The sequence below is a fragment of the Heteronotia binoei genome, chromosome 14, assembly GCF_032191835.1.
Source record: "Heteronotia binoei isolate CCM8104 ecotype False Entrance Well chromosome 14, APGP_CSIRO_Hbin_v1, whole genome shotgun sequence".
In the NCBI taxonomy this organism is placed as follows: domain Eukaryota; kingdom Metazoa; phylum Chordata; class Lepidosauria; order Squamata; family Gekkonidae; genus Heteronotia; species Heteronotia binoei.
Genome location: NC_083236.1, coordinates 35,115,138 through 35,128,472, shown reverse-complemented (window position 1 = coordinate 35,128,472; position 13,335 = coordinate 35,115,138). Strand labels below are relative to the sequence as shown.

The 13,335-nt window shown below is 41.4% G+C and overlaps 1 protein-coding gene across 1 annotated transcript in view; it reads left to right on the top strand.

Moving 5' to 3' along the window:
* Nucleotides 1–13,335, top strand: part of PLCG2 (phospholipase C gamma 2) — an 89,089-nt gene that overhangs the window by 49,195 nt on the left and 26,559 nt on the right. The window contains exons 14-19 of the mRNA XM_060254524.1: nucleotides 4,932–5,036; nucleotides 6,297–6,386; nucleotides 8,014–8,192; nucleotides 10,490–10,690; nucleotides 12,128–12,247; nucleotides 12,780–12,960. Coding sequence (XP_060110507.1) covers nucleotides 4,932–5,036; nucleotides 6,297–6,386; nucleotides 8,014–8,192; nucleotides 10,490–10,690; nucleotides 12,128–12,247; nucleotides 12,780–12,960 — 876 coding nt within the window. The remainder of the gene's footprint in view (nucleotides 1–4,931; nucleotides 5,037–6,296; nucleotides 6,387–8,013; nucleotides 8,193–10,489; nucleotides 10,691–12,127; nucleotides 12,248–12,779; nucleotides 12,961–13,335) is intronic.

Sequence of the window (13,335 nt, the reverse complement as noted above, 5' to 3'; positions counted from 1 at the left end):
CTTTCTCACTGAAGCCCAAGGCAGATTACAACTAAAAACAATGCCATGCGAACAGTATAATAGGCACAACCAGGGCTTTTTTTTCTGCTGGAACTCATAGGAGCAGAGCTCTACATGGGCTGGCCCGGGCTCTGGCTGGCCCAACCTGCCATGCAGCAACCACGTGCTCCCAGGCCAGGCGGTATGGCCTAATATGTAAATGAGCTCCTGCTGGGCTTTTTCTACCAAAAAAAAGCACTGAGCACAACTGACACAATTAGAGAGCATTGCAAAAAAACAAAACACGGAGTATCTTACAGACTGTAAAGTAGGCTTGCAAGTCTGGAGAGCAGTGGCATGAAACATTTTATTGCATACAATAAACAATGTCATAAAGCTTTATTATAGAAGTAGAGAATGAAGCAATAAACCCAGCTTAATATACACTGTTAAGCCTGCCTTAAATTCAGCAGACATTAACTACATCCCTGTTGCTTTTATAAGACTGATCTCCTGAATGTTTAACACCATTACAGCAAACTAACCCAGCACTTGCTCTCCTGTGTGCAAATAAAACCCTTTTCAAAGATCCCTTGGGTTTTAAACAGGAAAGTTTATAACTCAGTGATAGTTCTCACGTGTATTTGATGTGTAGGAGGTAATAGAGTCAATCCTAGCTTCATTCTCTAGTTAAAAGTTCTCTGGTTTGTAGGAAAAGACCTCTGCCAGGTTCCTTGAAGAGAGATAGAAAGAGCCAACCTAACCAATACTGTGTCCCCTAGTCTGCCACAAGGACACAAACCAATTCTAGTGGTTTTTTTTTTTAAATAACATTTTAAATTAATAATACAAAAACATTAATATTTAAAATGTTAGTACAATCATTTATATCAAAACAACCAAACCGCTCGGTTAGTATAACATTAGCATGTGAAAGAGTATCTTGCAGCTTAGTCATTAATACAAATAAAAATGGACATATTTCCTAGGTAACATGGTTTCTTTTTAGGTGGAATATGAAATATAATTAAAAAGTAAACCATTTCTCCATAAAGTGTGTCTGATAGATGATATTTGTAAGTAATAACTGTATCCATGACTAAATTCCCATATTTTCAAAAACCAATGCCTTACTGTTGATATCTCATCTGATTTCCATCTTTGGGTTAGCAGCGGTTAAAAAGTGTTTGTTTTTAACATTGTAAGGCTATGGGAGGGTCTCGTCCCCTCCCTATGCTTGTTTTCAACACTTCTGAAAATTGTACAGGGGTGGGGGATCAGGAACCTCTCATTCCATTGAAAAGCGGTCTCTAGCAGGATTGTTTCCTTACAGGGTTTAGAAAAGACCAGGGGACATAGTTTTGCCCTAAGTCTAGAAAATGCCTGGTCTTAATAAAGGACAGCTTCATACACGTGTATGACGCCAACTATCTTCATTTGAGTAATGTAATTAATAATATCAGGGCTTTTTTCGAAGAGGAACGCAGTTCCGGCTGGATTGGTGTCAAGGGGTGTGGCTTAATATGCAAATGAGTCCCTGCCGGTCTTTTCCTGAAAAAAGCCCTGTGTGAAACAATGGGAATCGGGGTGTGGCCTAATATGCAAATGAGTTCCTGCTGGGATTTTTCTACCAAAAAAGCTCTGAATAATATAATGTATGAAATGTCTGAAGAATAAATAATAACAGGATGGTCCTTGACAGTTATGTGCATTGACACCAACCAATCAGGATTGCAGCACCCATTTTAAGCATCACACTGTTCCCTTAGACTCAGTGTTTAGTATGTACTGTTGGATCTATGCAGACGTAATGCTGCCATTTAAAACTTTAGGAAATGAAGAAAATTGCATTTGGCCATGGCAGCAAGATGAACATCTGTTAGGAGGAGCATTTTATACTGCTACTGTGAACAGTTCATCTGTGTTAAATTGTTCCAGTCAAAACAGCCGGTGTGCTTATTGACAGGAACACAGGGTGGAACAAATCCTGGAAATGCCAGGGTGTTCTCTGGAAGGCATGAAAGAAACTCTGCTTCTTAAATTTGCCCTTTTAGGCATGAACTGCTTTGCTTTAATAAATAGAGCCCCTGGAGGAGGGAAGAGTGTGAGTTGAAAACAGCAGTCATAATGAACTTAGAATCCCTTTATCCTTAAGGTCACAGTGGTGCACACGATGCAGCCAAAAAAAAAATCTTCCAGTCACAAATAATTTTCATAGTTTTCAGTCAGAGGCCTTGATTCATCAGAGAATTTTACATGGATATAGTGTGTAGTGGGAGGAGGAATAGGTTCTAATGACAAGCAGGAATGCTGCAGCACGGTTGTTAGTGGGGCTCCCAGGACAGGAGCACATTCAACTGGTGCTAAAAGAGCTGCACTGACTGCCCATTGCATTCTGAATCTGTTTCAGGGTGCTGATAATGCCCTATAAAGCTCTATATGGCTGGGGGCCTGCCTATCTACGGGACCACCTTTCCCCACATGTTCTCCCCGAGAGTACTGTGTTAAGGAGGGCAAAATCTTCTCTCCATCTCTGGACCAAGGGAGGCCAGACTGAGCTCTACAAGAGCCTTCTTGGTGGCAGCACCAATGCTGTGGAACACTCTCCTGGAGGTTATACAGGCCTGTGGGATCTTTCCGAATTCCGCAGGGCCTGTAAAACAGGATTATTCAGATTAGCCTATGACGTCTGAGTAGAGAAGGCTGCCGCCCTTATAACTGAGCGAATATCAGCTATGAGAAATTTCTCAAAAACCACCGACGGATAGAGCATCTATTAAATTGACAGAAATTGAATTGGCCCATTGAAAAAGCCATGAACCACCATAAGAAGTTGTGAATAGCACCATTATGTAATATTTATAATTTTATAGTTTTTAGTGTTACATTGTTTTATTGATTTAGTTTGTAATTCTTGGTTGTTGTTAGCCACCCTGAGTCCGTTTATGGAGAGGGCGGATATAAGTTTAAAGTAAATAAAATTAAAATTAAAAAATAGAACAGAATAGGACTCTGCCTTGTCTTGCTTAGGATTGTTCTCTAAGAACAGGAACTGGCTGTCAGTGCCCCTCTGACTGTGAACATGCCCACTTCCTTTTGGCTACCCTGCTTTACAGCCATACATACACCTCATTTCCACTCAAATCTCTAATCCTCTTTTAAAGCCATGCAACCCAATAATAATGACTGCATGTTCTGAAAGCAAATTCCGTACACTAATTTAGGTGTTACTTGAAGGAGGATTTTCTTTTGTCCAGCCTGAAGCTACTGACGTTCAGTTTCATTGAACAACCTGAATTCTCCAGTTATCTCCAATCACTTTCACCATGCTGTGCGTAACTGTAAAATCTTCTGTCACGTACCCTGTCTTTTTCCCACCAAACTAGAAAGCCTCAAGTGAACTCCAGTCCCTTGATCCATTTTGGCCACTATTCTTGGACCTTTTTCTTGTTGTACAATATCAGTTTTTGCAGTGAATTAGGGAAGCACAGTTGCCCTCTCCACAGCCGGCGCTCGCAAAGCGCTGCATTTGCGGAGGGGGCGGGTGCTTCCTACTTCCCTGTGTGCCTGCCTTCAGCTGTGATGTTTAAAGCAAGCGCTGGGATCGCTCCCTCCCCCCTCCGATCCCAGCGCTTGCTTTAAACATCACAGCTGTCTTTCTAAAAACCCTTAATACTTTCTTGGCACAGAAAGATAAAATACATGTGTATGCACTTTACAACACAACCATGCTAGACAGAAATTTTTTAAAAAACAAAAGCTGGGAATAACAGTCCCCATAAGACTTCTTTTTAAAAACAAAAGCTGGGAATAACAGTCCTCATAAGATCAGCATAGGGAATGGTTAGGGAATTATTTTTTGGCACCAGTGGGAGAAAGAAACACACATGTACCACGTAAATCACTGACCATCATTTGCATCATTATGCATCTCTCTTAGCCTTGACACCAGGGTTAGTAAATACAGCTCCTACAGGACCTATGAAACTAAGGGGAAATCCTGAGCTGCCCCCTTTAATTCCATCCTTCCTTCCAGTGGCTCCCTCAGCTCTTGCACTCTCTTTCCCTGCTTGAGGTCTCCAGGAGACCTCTGTGGTGGAGAAGAGCTTGCAAACCTGCCTATTTCCACTTCCTTCCCCACTTCACACACAGTGGAAATAGTCACCTACATATGAACATATGAAACTGCCTTATACTGAATCAGACCCTTGGTCCATCAAAGTCAGTATTGTCTTCTCAGACTGGCAGCGGCTCTCCAGGGTCTCAAGCTGAGGTTTTTCACACCTATTTGCCTGGACCCTTTTTTGGAGATGCCAGGGATTGAACCTGGGACCTTCTGCTTCCCAAGCAGATGCTCTACCACTGAGCCACCATCCCTCCCCAAACCTACCTATGGGTCAGTGCTCAGAGGCTGACTGAAGTTCCTATACTAAACACACTTACTTGAGAGTAAGCCTGCATTAATTTAGTTTTTTTTTTATTAAATATTTTATTATATTTAAATTCCGCCTTCCCACCCTTACATTTATATCCCACCCTCCTTGACTTCTGGAAGCCACACAGTATGTGTGAAAGAATTGCTTTTGGCTCCCGAGCCACAATTTGGCCACCCCTGTTCTATACCTATCTTGGTTATTGGTAATTTTCATTAGTGAGTGAGGAAACTGACAGGGTTAGATTAAGACAAAATAGGCAATTTCTGTTGATTTTCCCTTCCTGCTGCAGACCCCTTCCTGTCATTCCTCAGAGTCTGCTGTCTCTCAGGAGCATCATTTCATGGAGTTCAGTGGGCTGAACTGGGAGGAGGGGGGCAGGGAAGTTCCAGCCTGCCTTTGGAAACTTTAGCCTGGATCCATCCTTTGTGTTGGATACATACACGCTGCCCCTAAATAAAGCTCAATGAAGAGCTGTTGTTGCTTTTAATGACTGTGTTGTCAATTTTATGTTATTAGCATAAAAAATTGGGGCCTAAGGGTGATGTAGATGTGAACACAGATGACAAGAAAGAGGAGAAAAAGCAACAAGGAGAACTCTACATGTGGGACACCATAGACCAGGTAAACAGTTTTTGACTTCTGTTGTTTGGCACAAGGGCAAGACTGTTGCTGACCTAACTGCAGTTGTTTGTGCTTCTTTTGGTGACATTCCGATTGGATTATTGGAATGCTCTCTCACGCTGTCTCACTGGAATGCTGGGAAATGACACTTCATTCAAAATTTTGTCTGCCAGATCAAAGCATGCTGAACAAAACATATCACTCTGATAGCGTGCCAACTTAATTGGCTGCTGGTTGCTCCCCGACTGATTCAGATTGCTGGTGTTGAGCTTTAGTTTGCATTCAGATATCATGCTACTCTAAAATTTGCTGTGATTGATACTGTTTGTTTCTCTTATACCTGCTTGCTCCCCTCTCTCTTCCCTCTCCCTTCTTGCTAAAGATTCCTGCTGAGAAACAAAATGTGCTTCTCTGTGTTGGTTCGCAGGTGAATAGGAGTTTGTTTGCATCCAGCTAACTGGGACTCTAGACTGTAGTTTATTCCTTACTTAAAAATCCCAGTCTCCATCTGAGTTGCCTGCTTTCATCAGACATAGGGGACTGGAATTTTTTCAGACCATGAAAAAGTAATGAAGGGGAGCATTCTGGAAAAGGCCCATTGTAGCAAATTTGGGCTTAGCGTGAATTCAGCCTCAAAGTCCTAAGTATCGTGGCAACTTCTGAAACTTTGCCATATGCTCCTTTGTACTCTGAAGTGCAACAGGCTGGGATACAATCTTTTGACTGTGGCCTCATGGCTACAGAATGTTGTCCCAGGGGTAGTCTGCCTTCTGGCAAGTTTTTAGTATTAACAGTGTGGCTCTGGATGTATTGATTGTGATCGGCTTCTCTGATGCTTCTGTGTAGCTGTCAGGGCCGGTCCCTAGGTAAGACTAACTTCTTGCCCCCCCCCTACACTGATAATGTCACTGAGTCACATAGGGGTTTGCCCAATTTAGTGCCCCCAGAAGGCTGGCGCCCTAGGCGATTGCCTAGTTTGCCTAGTGGCAGGGCTGCTCTGGTAGCTGTGCTAGTATTACATTGACTACTGTGATTTTGGTTCACTGGTTTCTGTTTACAATATACTGTGTTTTGGTTTTTAATATTGTTTTGATTGTTAGTAGTTTTGGAGGCAGAACATAAGTATTTTGAACAGGTTCTTAAAATCCAGTATGGTTGAGATTAATGAATTTCTTCTGAAGGGGAGGGGGGTGTCATTACAGCATTCCTTTTTTCTGGTTGTGATTTTTATTGTCTGCTGTCTGTTGTTTTGCATTCTAGAAATGGACCCGTCATTATTGTGCCATAGCCAATGAAAAACTTTCATTCAGTGATGCTTTAGAACAGAATACTGAAGAAGAAGCATCAAAGGTAAGAGAACTTCATTATTAGTTGTCTGACTTCTTTTTGTAATTTTGTTTGCTTTCCCTTGCTATTAAAGCTGTTTTAAAAAGTCTGTCTTAGTTCTTTAACAAAAACTGAGTACATGTATTTGAATAAAGTGCTGTTTCCAGGCTTTCTTCAAAGCTGCATAATCTCAAGTTATTTCACTGATGATTCATTAAAATACGGTAGTTGAATAAAAGCTTAGGAAAAATTGTCAAAATTAGTTCATAAGAACTTTGATTAGCTTTAATCTTTGCAACATACACATGGGGAAGAAAAATAATTCCTCTCATTACCAGTAGTTTTAACTATGACGTTTTTTTTTTTTTGGTCCTCCGTGCTGCACTTTGGCACTTAATGTGGGGTCTTATGCTGGCTGAAATTACATTTCTCATAGTGTACTTGGATATATTACACTTCTTGATGGTTAAAACAAAGTGCCTTTTTGGATGTTCAAAGGAAGTGACTTAAGGAGGAAGTATGGGAGAGGCCTGTCCTTGTCTAAAGAGGAGAGGGATGCTTATCCCCTGGGAGATTATGCATGTTCTGTGTCCCCACTGCTCCACGATTTGCTAAAGTGGGCAACATTGAACTTCTGATGGATAAACGCCCCCAAAAGTGACTTGTTAGTTTGGGAAAATACAATGAAGCAAATAGGCTACGGGTACTATAATATTAAGGACAGGCACGTAGATTACATTGAGTGTTCAGAACATTTCATGTATATTCTCAGGGCCAATTCAAATGTTACAAAGTCTATGTGGCAGGTATGTGGGCTGTCAGCAGATCTGAGCCTAGAGTTTCATGCAGTACATGTATGTATTCCCAAAGTGGCAAGTAGCAGCTCCTCATGGCCACTGTAGGTCAGGAATAGAGCAGGAGGAGAAGGATTAAACCCCTGCTCCTCATGCTGTGTGGTACCAATCCAAATTAGGCTCCTTGGAATTGAGTTCCTAGCATGGAACTCCGGGTGCACATCTTGTGCAATGTTTCTGTGGTGGCCGCTTGCCCACCATGTGGACTTTGTAATCTGTGAATTAGTTGTCAGTAATCTCAAGATTTGAATCAGGGAGGATTTAATTTAATTTAGTTTTTGGGATTTATATCCCGCCCTTTCCTGCAAGTGGTCTCAGGGCGGCTTACAACAGAAGTGTAACATACTTACAAATTAAAATATAAAAATAATAAAAGCATTCAGCATAAAAATCTGAGGGCAGTGCAACATATCAGCCAACAGGCACAAGAAAGCATATCTACACAACAACATATAAGGCAATGTCTAGCAACATAGCCTGCGATCACAATAATGATAAATGTCTGTCTGTCTGTCTATCTGTCTATCTGTTTGTTTCCATTTCAGTCTCTTAGCTGGCTACTCTAAAAATTGAAATCCTTTTGCATTTTCTTCTGGCAAATACCGTGAAGTAAAATTATACATTGGGGTCTTCAAAGGTGATTTGCCTTTTCCCCACTTTAGTGGGAGGCAGGAATGTAAGAGCAGTAGAGATAGGTTGTCTCTATCTTTTAGCATTTTTTAAAAATAGAAAAGATAAATGCTGGAGGCTAAATGGGACTTGACTGTGAACATTTTCTTTTTCCTTTTGTGGTCTAGGAAGTGTCACGTACAGAGCTCCACTGCCATGAGAAGTGGTTTCATGGGAGAATGAAGGAAGGGAGAGCCACCGCTGAGAAGCTTTTGCAGGAGTATTGTGCCGAAATGGGTGGCAAGGATGGAACTTTCTTAGTTCGGGAGAGTGGAACTTTCCTTAATGACTACACTCTGTCATTTTGGTAATAAATGGATGGGTTTTTATTTTTTGCTCTAGGATGTGATGTTTTTGCTGTTCTGTAGGAACAACACTTTGATGCACACAGCAGCACAAAGGACCAAGTATTGAGGAAAGCTGTAGTCAGCAACCTCACTACAGATGCTAATTTTTTGCCCCTAAGTCATTCCCTCCTTCTTTAATCAAGCTGATAGCATTTTGCATCATATCCTTGCATCTTGACTCCCTTCTTTGCAACAACCCTTCCATCTGGAGTATAAGGGCTCAGGGATCTTCATTCGAACTCAGATCTGACAAAGGGAGCTTTGACTCTTGAAAGCTTATACTTGTTGGTCTCTAAGGTTCTACTGGACCAGAATCAAGCTGTTCTACTGCAGACTAATATGACTACCCCCCCCCCACTACATTCAATGAAATTATTTATTTAAAAATCACTGTTGTAGTAAAAATGGTCTACGCTGCGACTGAATCCCGTGTACCTGAGACTGGCTTCACACCATTTACAATACATCAAAACAGTGCTTTAATCCCCCCCATTGTTCTGATGCTGTATTAGCATAGCACTCTTTTACGAGTGTGTGTGTGAGGGGGGAAGAGTGTCCCCTTTGGGCTGCTGTGGCTTGTTTTTGTACTTTGCTCACTGTTTCCTGAGTTTGTTCTCAAGCACAGGCTGGTTTTTTTTTTTAATCAACGTAGGGATCTCAAGGGACACCTTTTAAATTGGGAAAATGCATCTTCTGCATGCTTTGTTCAACACTCATATCATGCACAGGCCAGTGGAGATGTAGCATTTCTGATCCCCCTAAATATGTTTAGATTAAGAGTGTAATATGGTTTTCTGCTCCCTCCTTTACCAATTTGCCATGTGAATTAAGTCATCATCATCAAAGACATCTCAGAAGTTTCAGCTGGTACAGAATGCAACAGGGAAACTTGTCTTGGTCAGCTGCTTGCAATATTTTCCACTTGTGTTATATTGACTGCACTGATTACCTGTTGTTCCTGGCTCAATTCAAAGTGCTGGCTATTACCTTTAAAGCCCTTCACGCCGTGGGGCTCTTGTCAAATCCCATCTTCTGGTAGATTCCCATATGCCAGCTGTGTTCTCCAGGCAAAATTCTCATTGTGGTGGACTGTCCGTCTGGTAACAGTCCAGTTGTAGGCTTTTTCTGTGGTAAGACCAGTTCTTTGGAAGAGTTCACCGGAATGGTAGTGGTGAGGCTTCTTCAATTTCTGCTTTTAGGAAAGCTTGTGAGGCAGTTTTATTTCAGTGGTTTTCAGAGTTCTTAGTTGATGATTTTAGAGACTGAGTTTGAGACTTCGAAGCAAATGGAATACTCTTCTGCATGTAAACTGATTAAATCCAGATTGTTGCACCTTAACAAATGGAGCACCAGCTGTAGAGCATGGGTATGCTTCTGGGTCTACCTATTCCAAGAATTCTGCCCGCATACTGTAAATTTCTAATTGTCCCCAAATATAGAATACTCTACTAAGGCTAGATTAAATATTTTACCATTGGGGGAGTTAGCAGGCAGGTTTCTGGGTATTTCCTTTTCTGAATGATTTTGCGACTGTAAATCAGGGAATCTGGACACTATTTGCCATTTCTTTATTGACTATAAGAAGTATGAACTTGCTAAAGATAAAATGGATTACAGTATACATTCAAAAGTGGGGACATGTTTCAAAATAAGAAGCAGTTATCAAGCTTTTGGCTGATACCGATCCAAGTGTAACTCTTGCTGTGGCAAAATTTTATCTGTGGTTTTTAATGACTTTTTTCTTAATGGTAATTTTATTCTTTGTACTTAGTATTTCTTGTTGATCAGTTACTTTCTGTATAATTGAACTGTATTATTCTGTACCATTGGACTATTGAATTTGTTTGCTTTTGACCTGTTGGTCTGTGAGCACGAAGTATGGAATAAAAGAAAAGAAAGCTTTTGTTTCAAGGGGCTTTTGGTGGTGGATAAATTGTTTTGACAGATCTCGCTTTTGAGGCTTTTATTTTTTTAACCTCGTGTTGTTTTCTGGTGATTCTTATTTTTTAATGTATTTTGTAGACTGTAATTCTTGTTTCTTATAATACTATGACCTAGATTTCACCATGTAATCAGTCTTCAGTCCTGTTTCACCTATTGAGTAGAAAAATACCAGCTTGCCACTATCTCTCCTTCCCCGACATTGTAGTATGTTGCACTGTGACAGAATGAACCAAGAACAAGGAACTTGTGGGCAACTGTGGATGAGATTTAGAAGGCTAACTTGTTTGTTTTTTTCCATGGTCCCCTCCATTAGGAGATCAGGGAGAGTCCAACACTGCCACATCCGTTCCTCAACCGACGGAGATACTATCAAATATTATCTGACTGACAACCTCACCTTTGATAGCATCTACGATCTCATCCAGCATTACAAGGAAGCACATTTGCGATGTGCCGAGTTCGAGCTGCGTCTGACTGATGCTGTCCCCAATCCCAAACCTCATGAATCAAAGCCGTATGTACAGCCAACAGGAAATTCTAGGGTGGGGTTAAATGCTATTTTTGATGCTGAGGTTTACTTTTGGTCGCCGCTATTTTGATCTATGGGGAGATTTGAGTTTGGAAAGAAGGGAAAAAACAACAACCCAGTAATGTGACCCACCTACAAATTAGCTGTTTTGTATGGGTTATGTATGTATGGAGAGTGGAATTTGGCAGCTTTTGGGAAACCAAGAGCTTTGCTGTCCAACATGTAAAAAAAGAGATTTTAGTGTTTTGTCCCTGAGTCTGTTCGCTTTTAAAATTCAACCAGAAATTAGTTTTGTAATGATACCAAAACAGTTTAGAACTTTATTACTTTATTGGAACAAAACCAGGGTCTCAGGCATGGCCTGGCAAGCAGTTGGGGGGCAGGAACAGGAAGAACAGGGACATGGGGGAGGAAAAACAGGAGATTTTTCAGGTTTTGTCATGCCAGTATATGGTGGGTCTTCTAGCAGGCGAAGAAGAATCAGGTAACAACATGCTGCAGGCCATGACCTGAAAAATCTGCCTTTTCCTTTTTGTACAATCATGCAGCACCTGCCCTGATGAAGAATTCTGATGAACTCAAAAGCTTTTGCACCACTATGTATTAGGGTTGCCAACCTCAAGGGGTGGGTGGAGATTTGCTACTATTGTATGTGAGCTCCAGGTGACAGAGTACAGTTCACCTGGAGAAAATGGCTGTTTTGGAAGGTGGATTCTATGGCATTATACCCCAGTGGAGTCCCTCCCTTCCCCTAATCCTGCCCTCTTCAGGCTGTAGCCCCACAATCTCCAGATACTTCCCAACCTGGAGCTGGCAACCTTTGTAATTTGTTGGTCCTAATAAAAGGTATTACATAGCTTTTGGGAATTAGTTTTTGAACTGACACAGATAAAAACAGCAAAGTTAACAAATGGCTGCAGAAATGAGCACCTGGCTCTGTATGGGTGCCTGAGATGAACCAAGGCAGCATGCTTCCTTCCCTCTTCTTCGGGAGTCCTTTGCTATGTGTCAGGATCAGGCCTATCTTTCTTCTGATCAGCTGCATATTTCAAAGTTGGTGAGCTTGAAATCCTCCCTTTTGTGTTGTTATGGGTCCTTTGTTAATTTCCCTTTGAAGATGTTCTAATGGAGGTGGCAGGTGACCAGTTCCAGGACAGGCCTGAAATTTGCTGTTATTTCTGTCAGGGCTTGGCTAACCATAACTGTAGGAGATCAGTTTGTTGTGGAAAAGCAGAGGTTAGGTTTCCAGTGCATAGACTAAAGAGCCACTCTCAACCCCACTCCCTGCAAAAAAGAAGAAGGTATAATTAGCTATCATCTAATGCACACTTTTATAATCTATTTGAATTTCTAATTCTTCCACCACTGTCATTTTGTGTTGACAAGCTCTTCAACAACCTGTCTGCTTTTCTGTTTTGATAGGTGGTACTACAGTAACTTGAGCCGAGGGGAAGCCGAAGACATGCTGATGCGAATTCCTCGGGATGGAGCCTTTTTGATAAGGAAGAGAGATGAACCCAATTCATATGCCATGACTTTCAGGTGAGAAACTACTTTTATAAATGTAGCAGTGGCATAAAGAGCCAGCAGTATACCCAGTGCATTTGATTGTGAAGATTCTAAGGGAGGAGGTGGAGAAAGAGAACTACGGTACTTTTTAATACTGACTTGCATTCTCTAAACCTCCAAGTACTTTTGGGTGCTGCTGCCTTCCCTCCATCTGAGACTGGCTCAGGCATGTGAATTCCTGCCCTTAACATTCAGTCAGGTGCCTTCTTTAGCCCGCTTTCTGCTGGATTGCTGGCTGCTGTAATTTTTGGTTTCCATCAAAGCATTACATCACCCGAATAAAAATTTATCCAACCCAAAGTATTTTGGCAGGATTTTCTATTTTGTACTTGATTTTCCTAATCAAATGTGAAGATAAATTCCATTTCTTGGCCAATAACCTTAGTATCCAAAACGTTTTGGACTACAGTTCTAACAATGCATTTGGAATGTCTGAAATTGATAACACATTGTTTGACATTATCAAAGGGCACTGTCAATTAATAGATGTCTGCTAATTCCACAGAGCCGAGGGGAAAGTAAAGCACTGCCGAATCATGCAGGAAGGCCGCCTCTTTGTCCTGGGCACCTCTGCATACTTTGAAAGTTTGGTGGAACTGGTGAACTACTATGAAAAGCACCCATTGTACAGGAAAATGAAATTGCGCTACCCGGTGACGGAGGAGTTGCTGGAACGCTACAGCGTAGTAAGTGTCACTTTTTTGGACTCTTATAAATGTAAAAAGTTGGACATCCAGGCATTTAGTTTGCTCTTATGTATTCTTTTCCAAGAGGTCACTCTACAAGCGGTTCTGCATCACTGAACATTTTAAGAATATGTTTGTTTATTATTGATTCACCAAGGAACTTGTGGAGGGGAGGGGGGGTTGTGTTCATGTCTCCTTTCCCCAGTGTATACTCTCAAAGACCCGAGGAAGTAGCTCAGACTGAAAGAACGACTGGCCCAAGTGGACATTTTGAATATTGGTTTCATAGAACAGCACTCTTGCCGCTCCCCATTCAGGCTGTTGAATGCCAGTAGCTAAACACAGAGAGTAAAAATCCCAGCAAGGAATAACTAA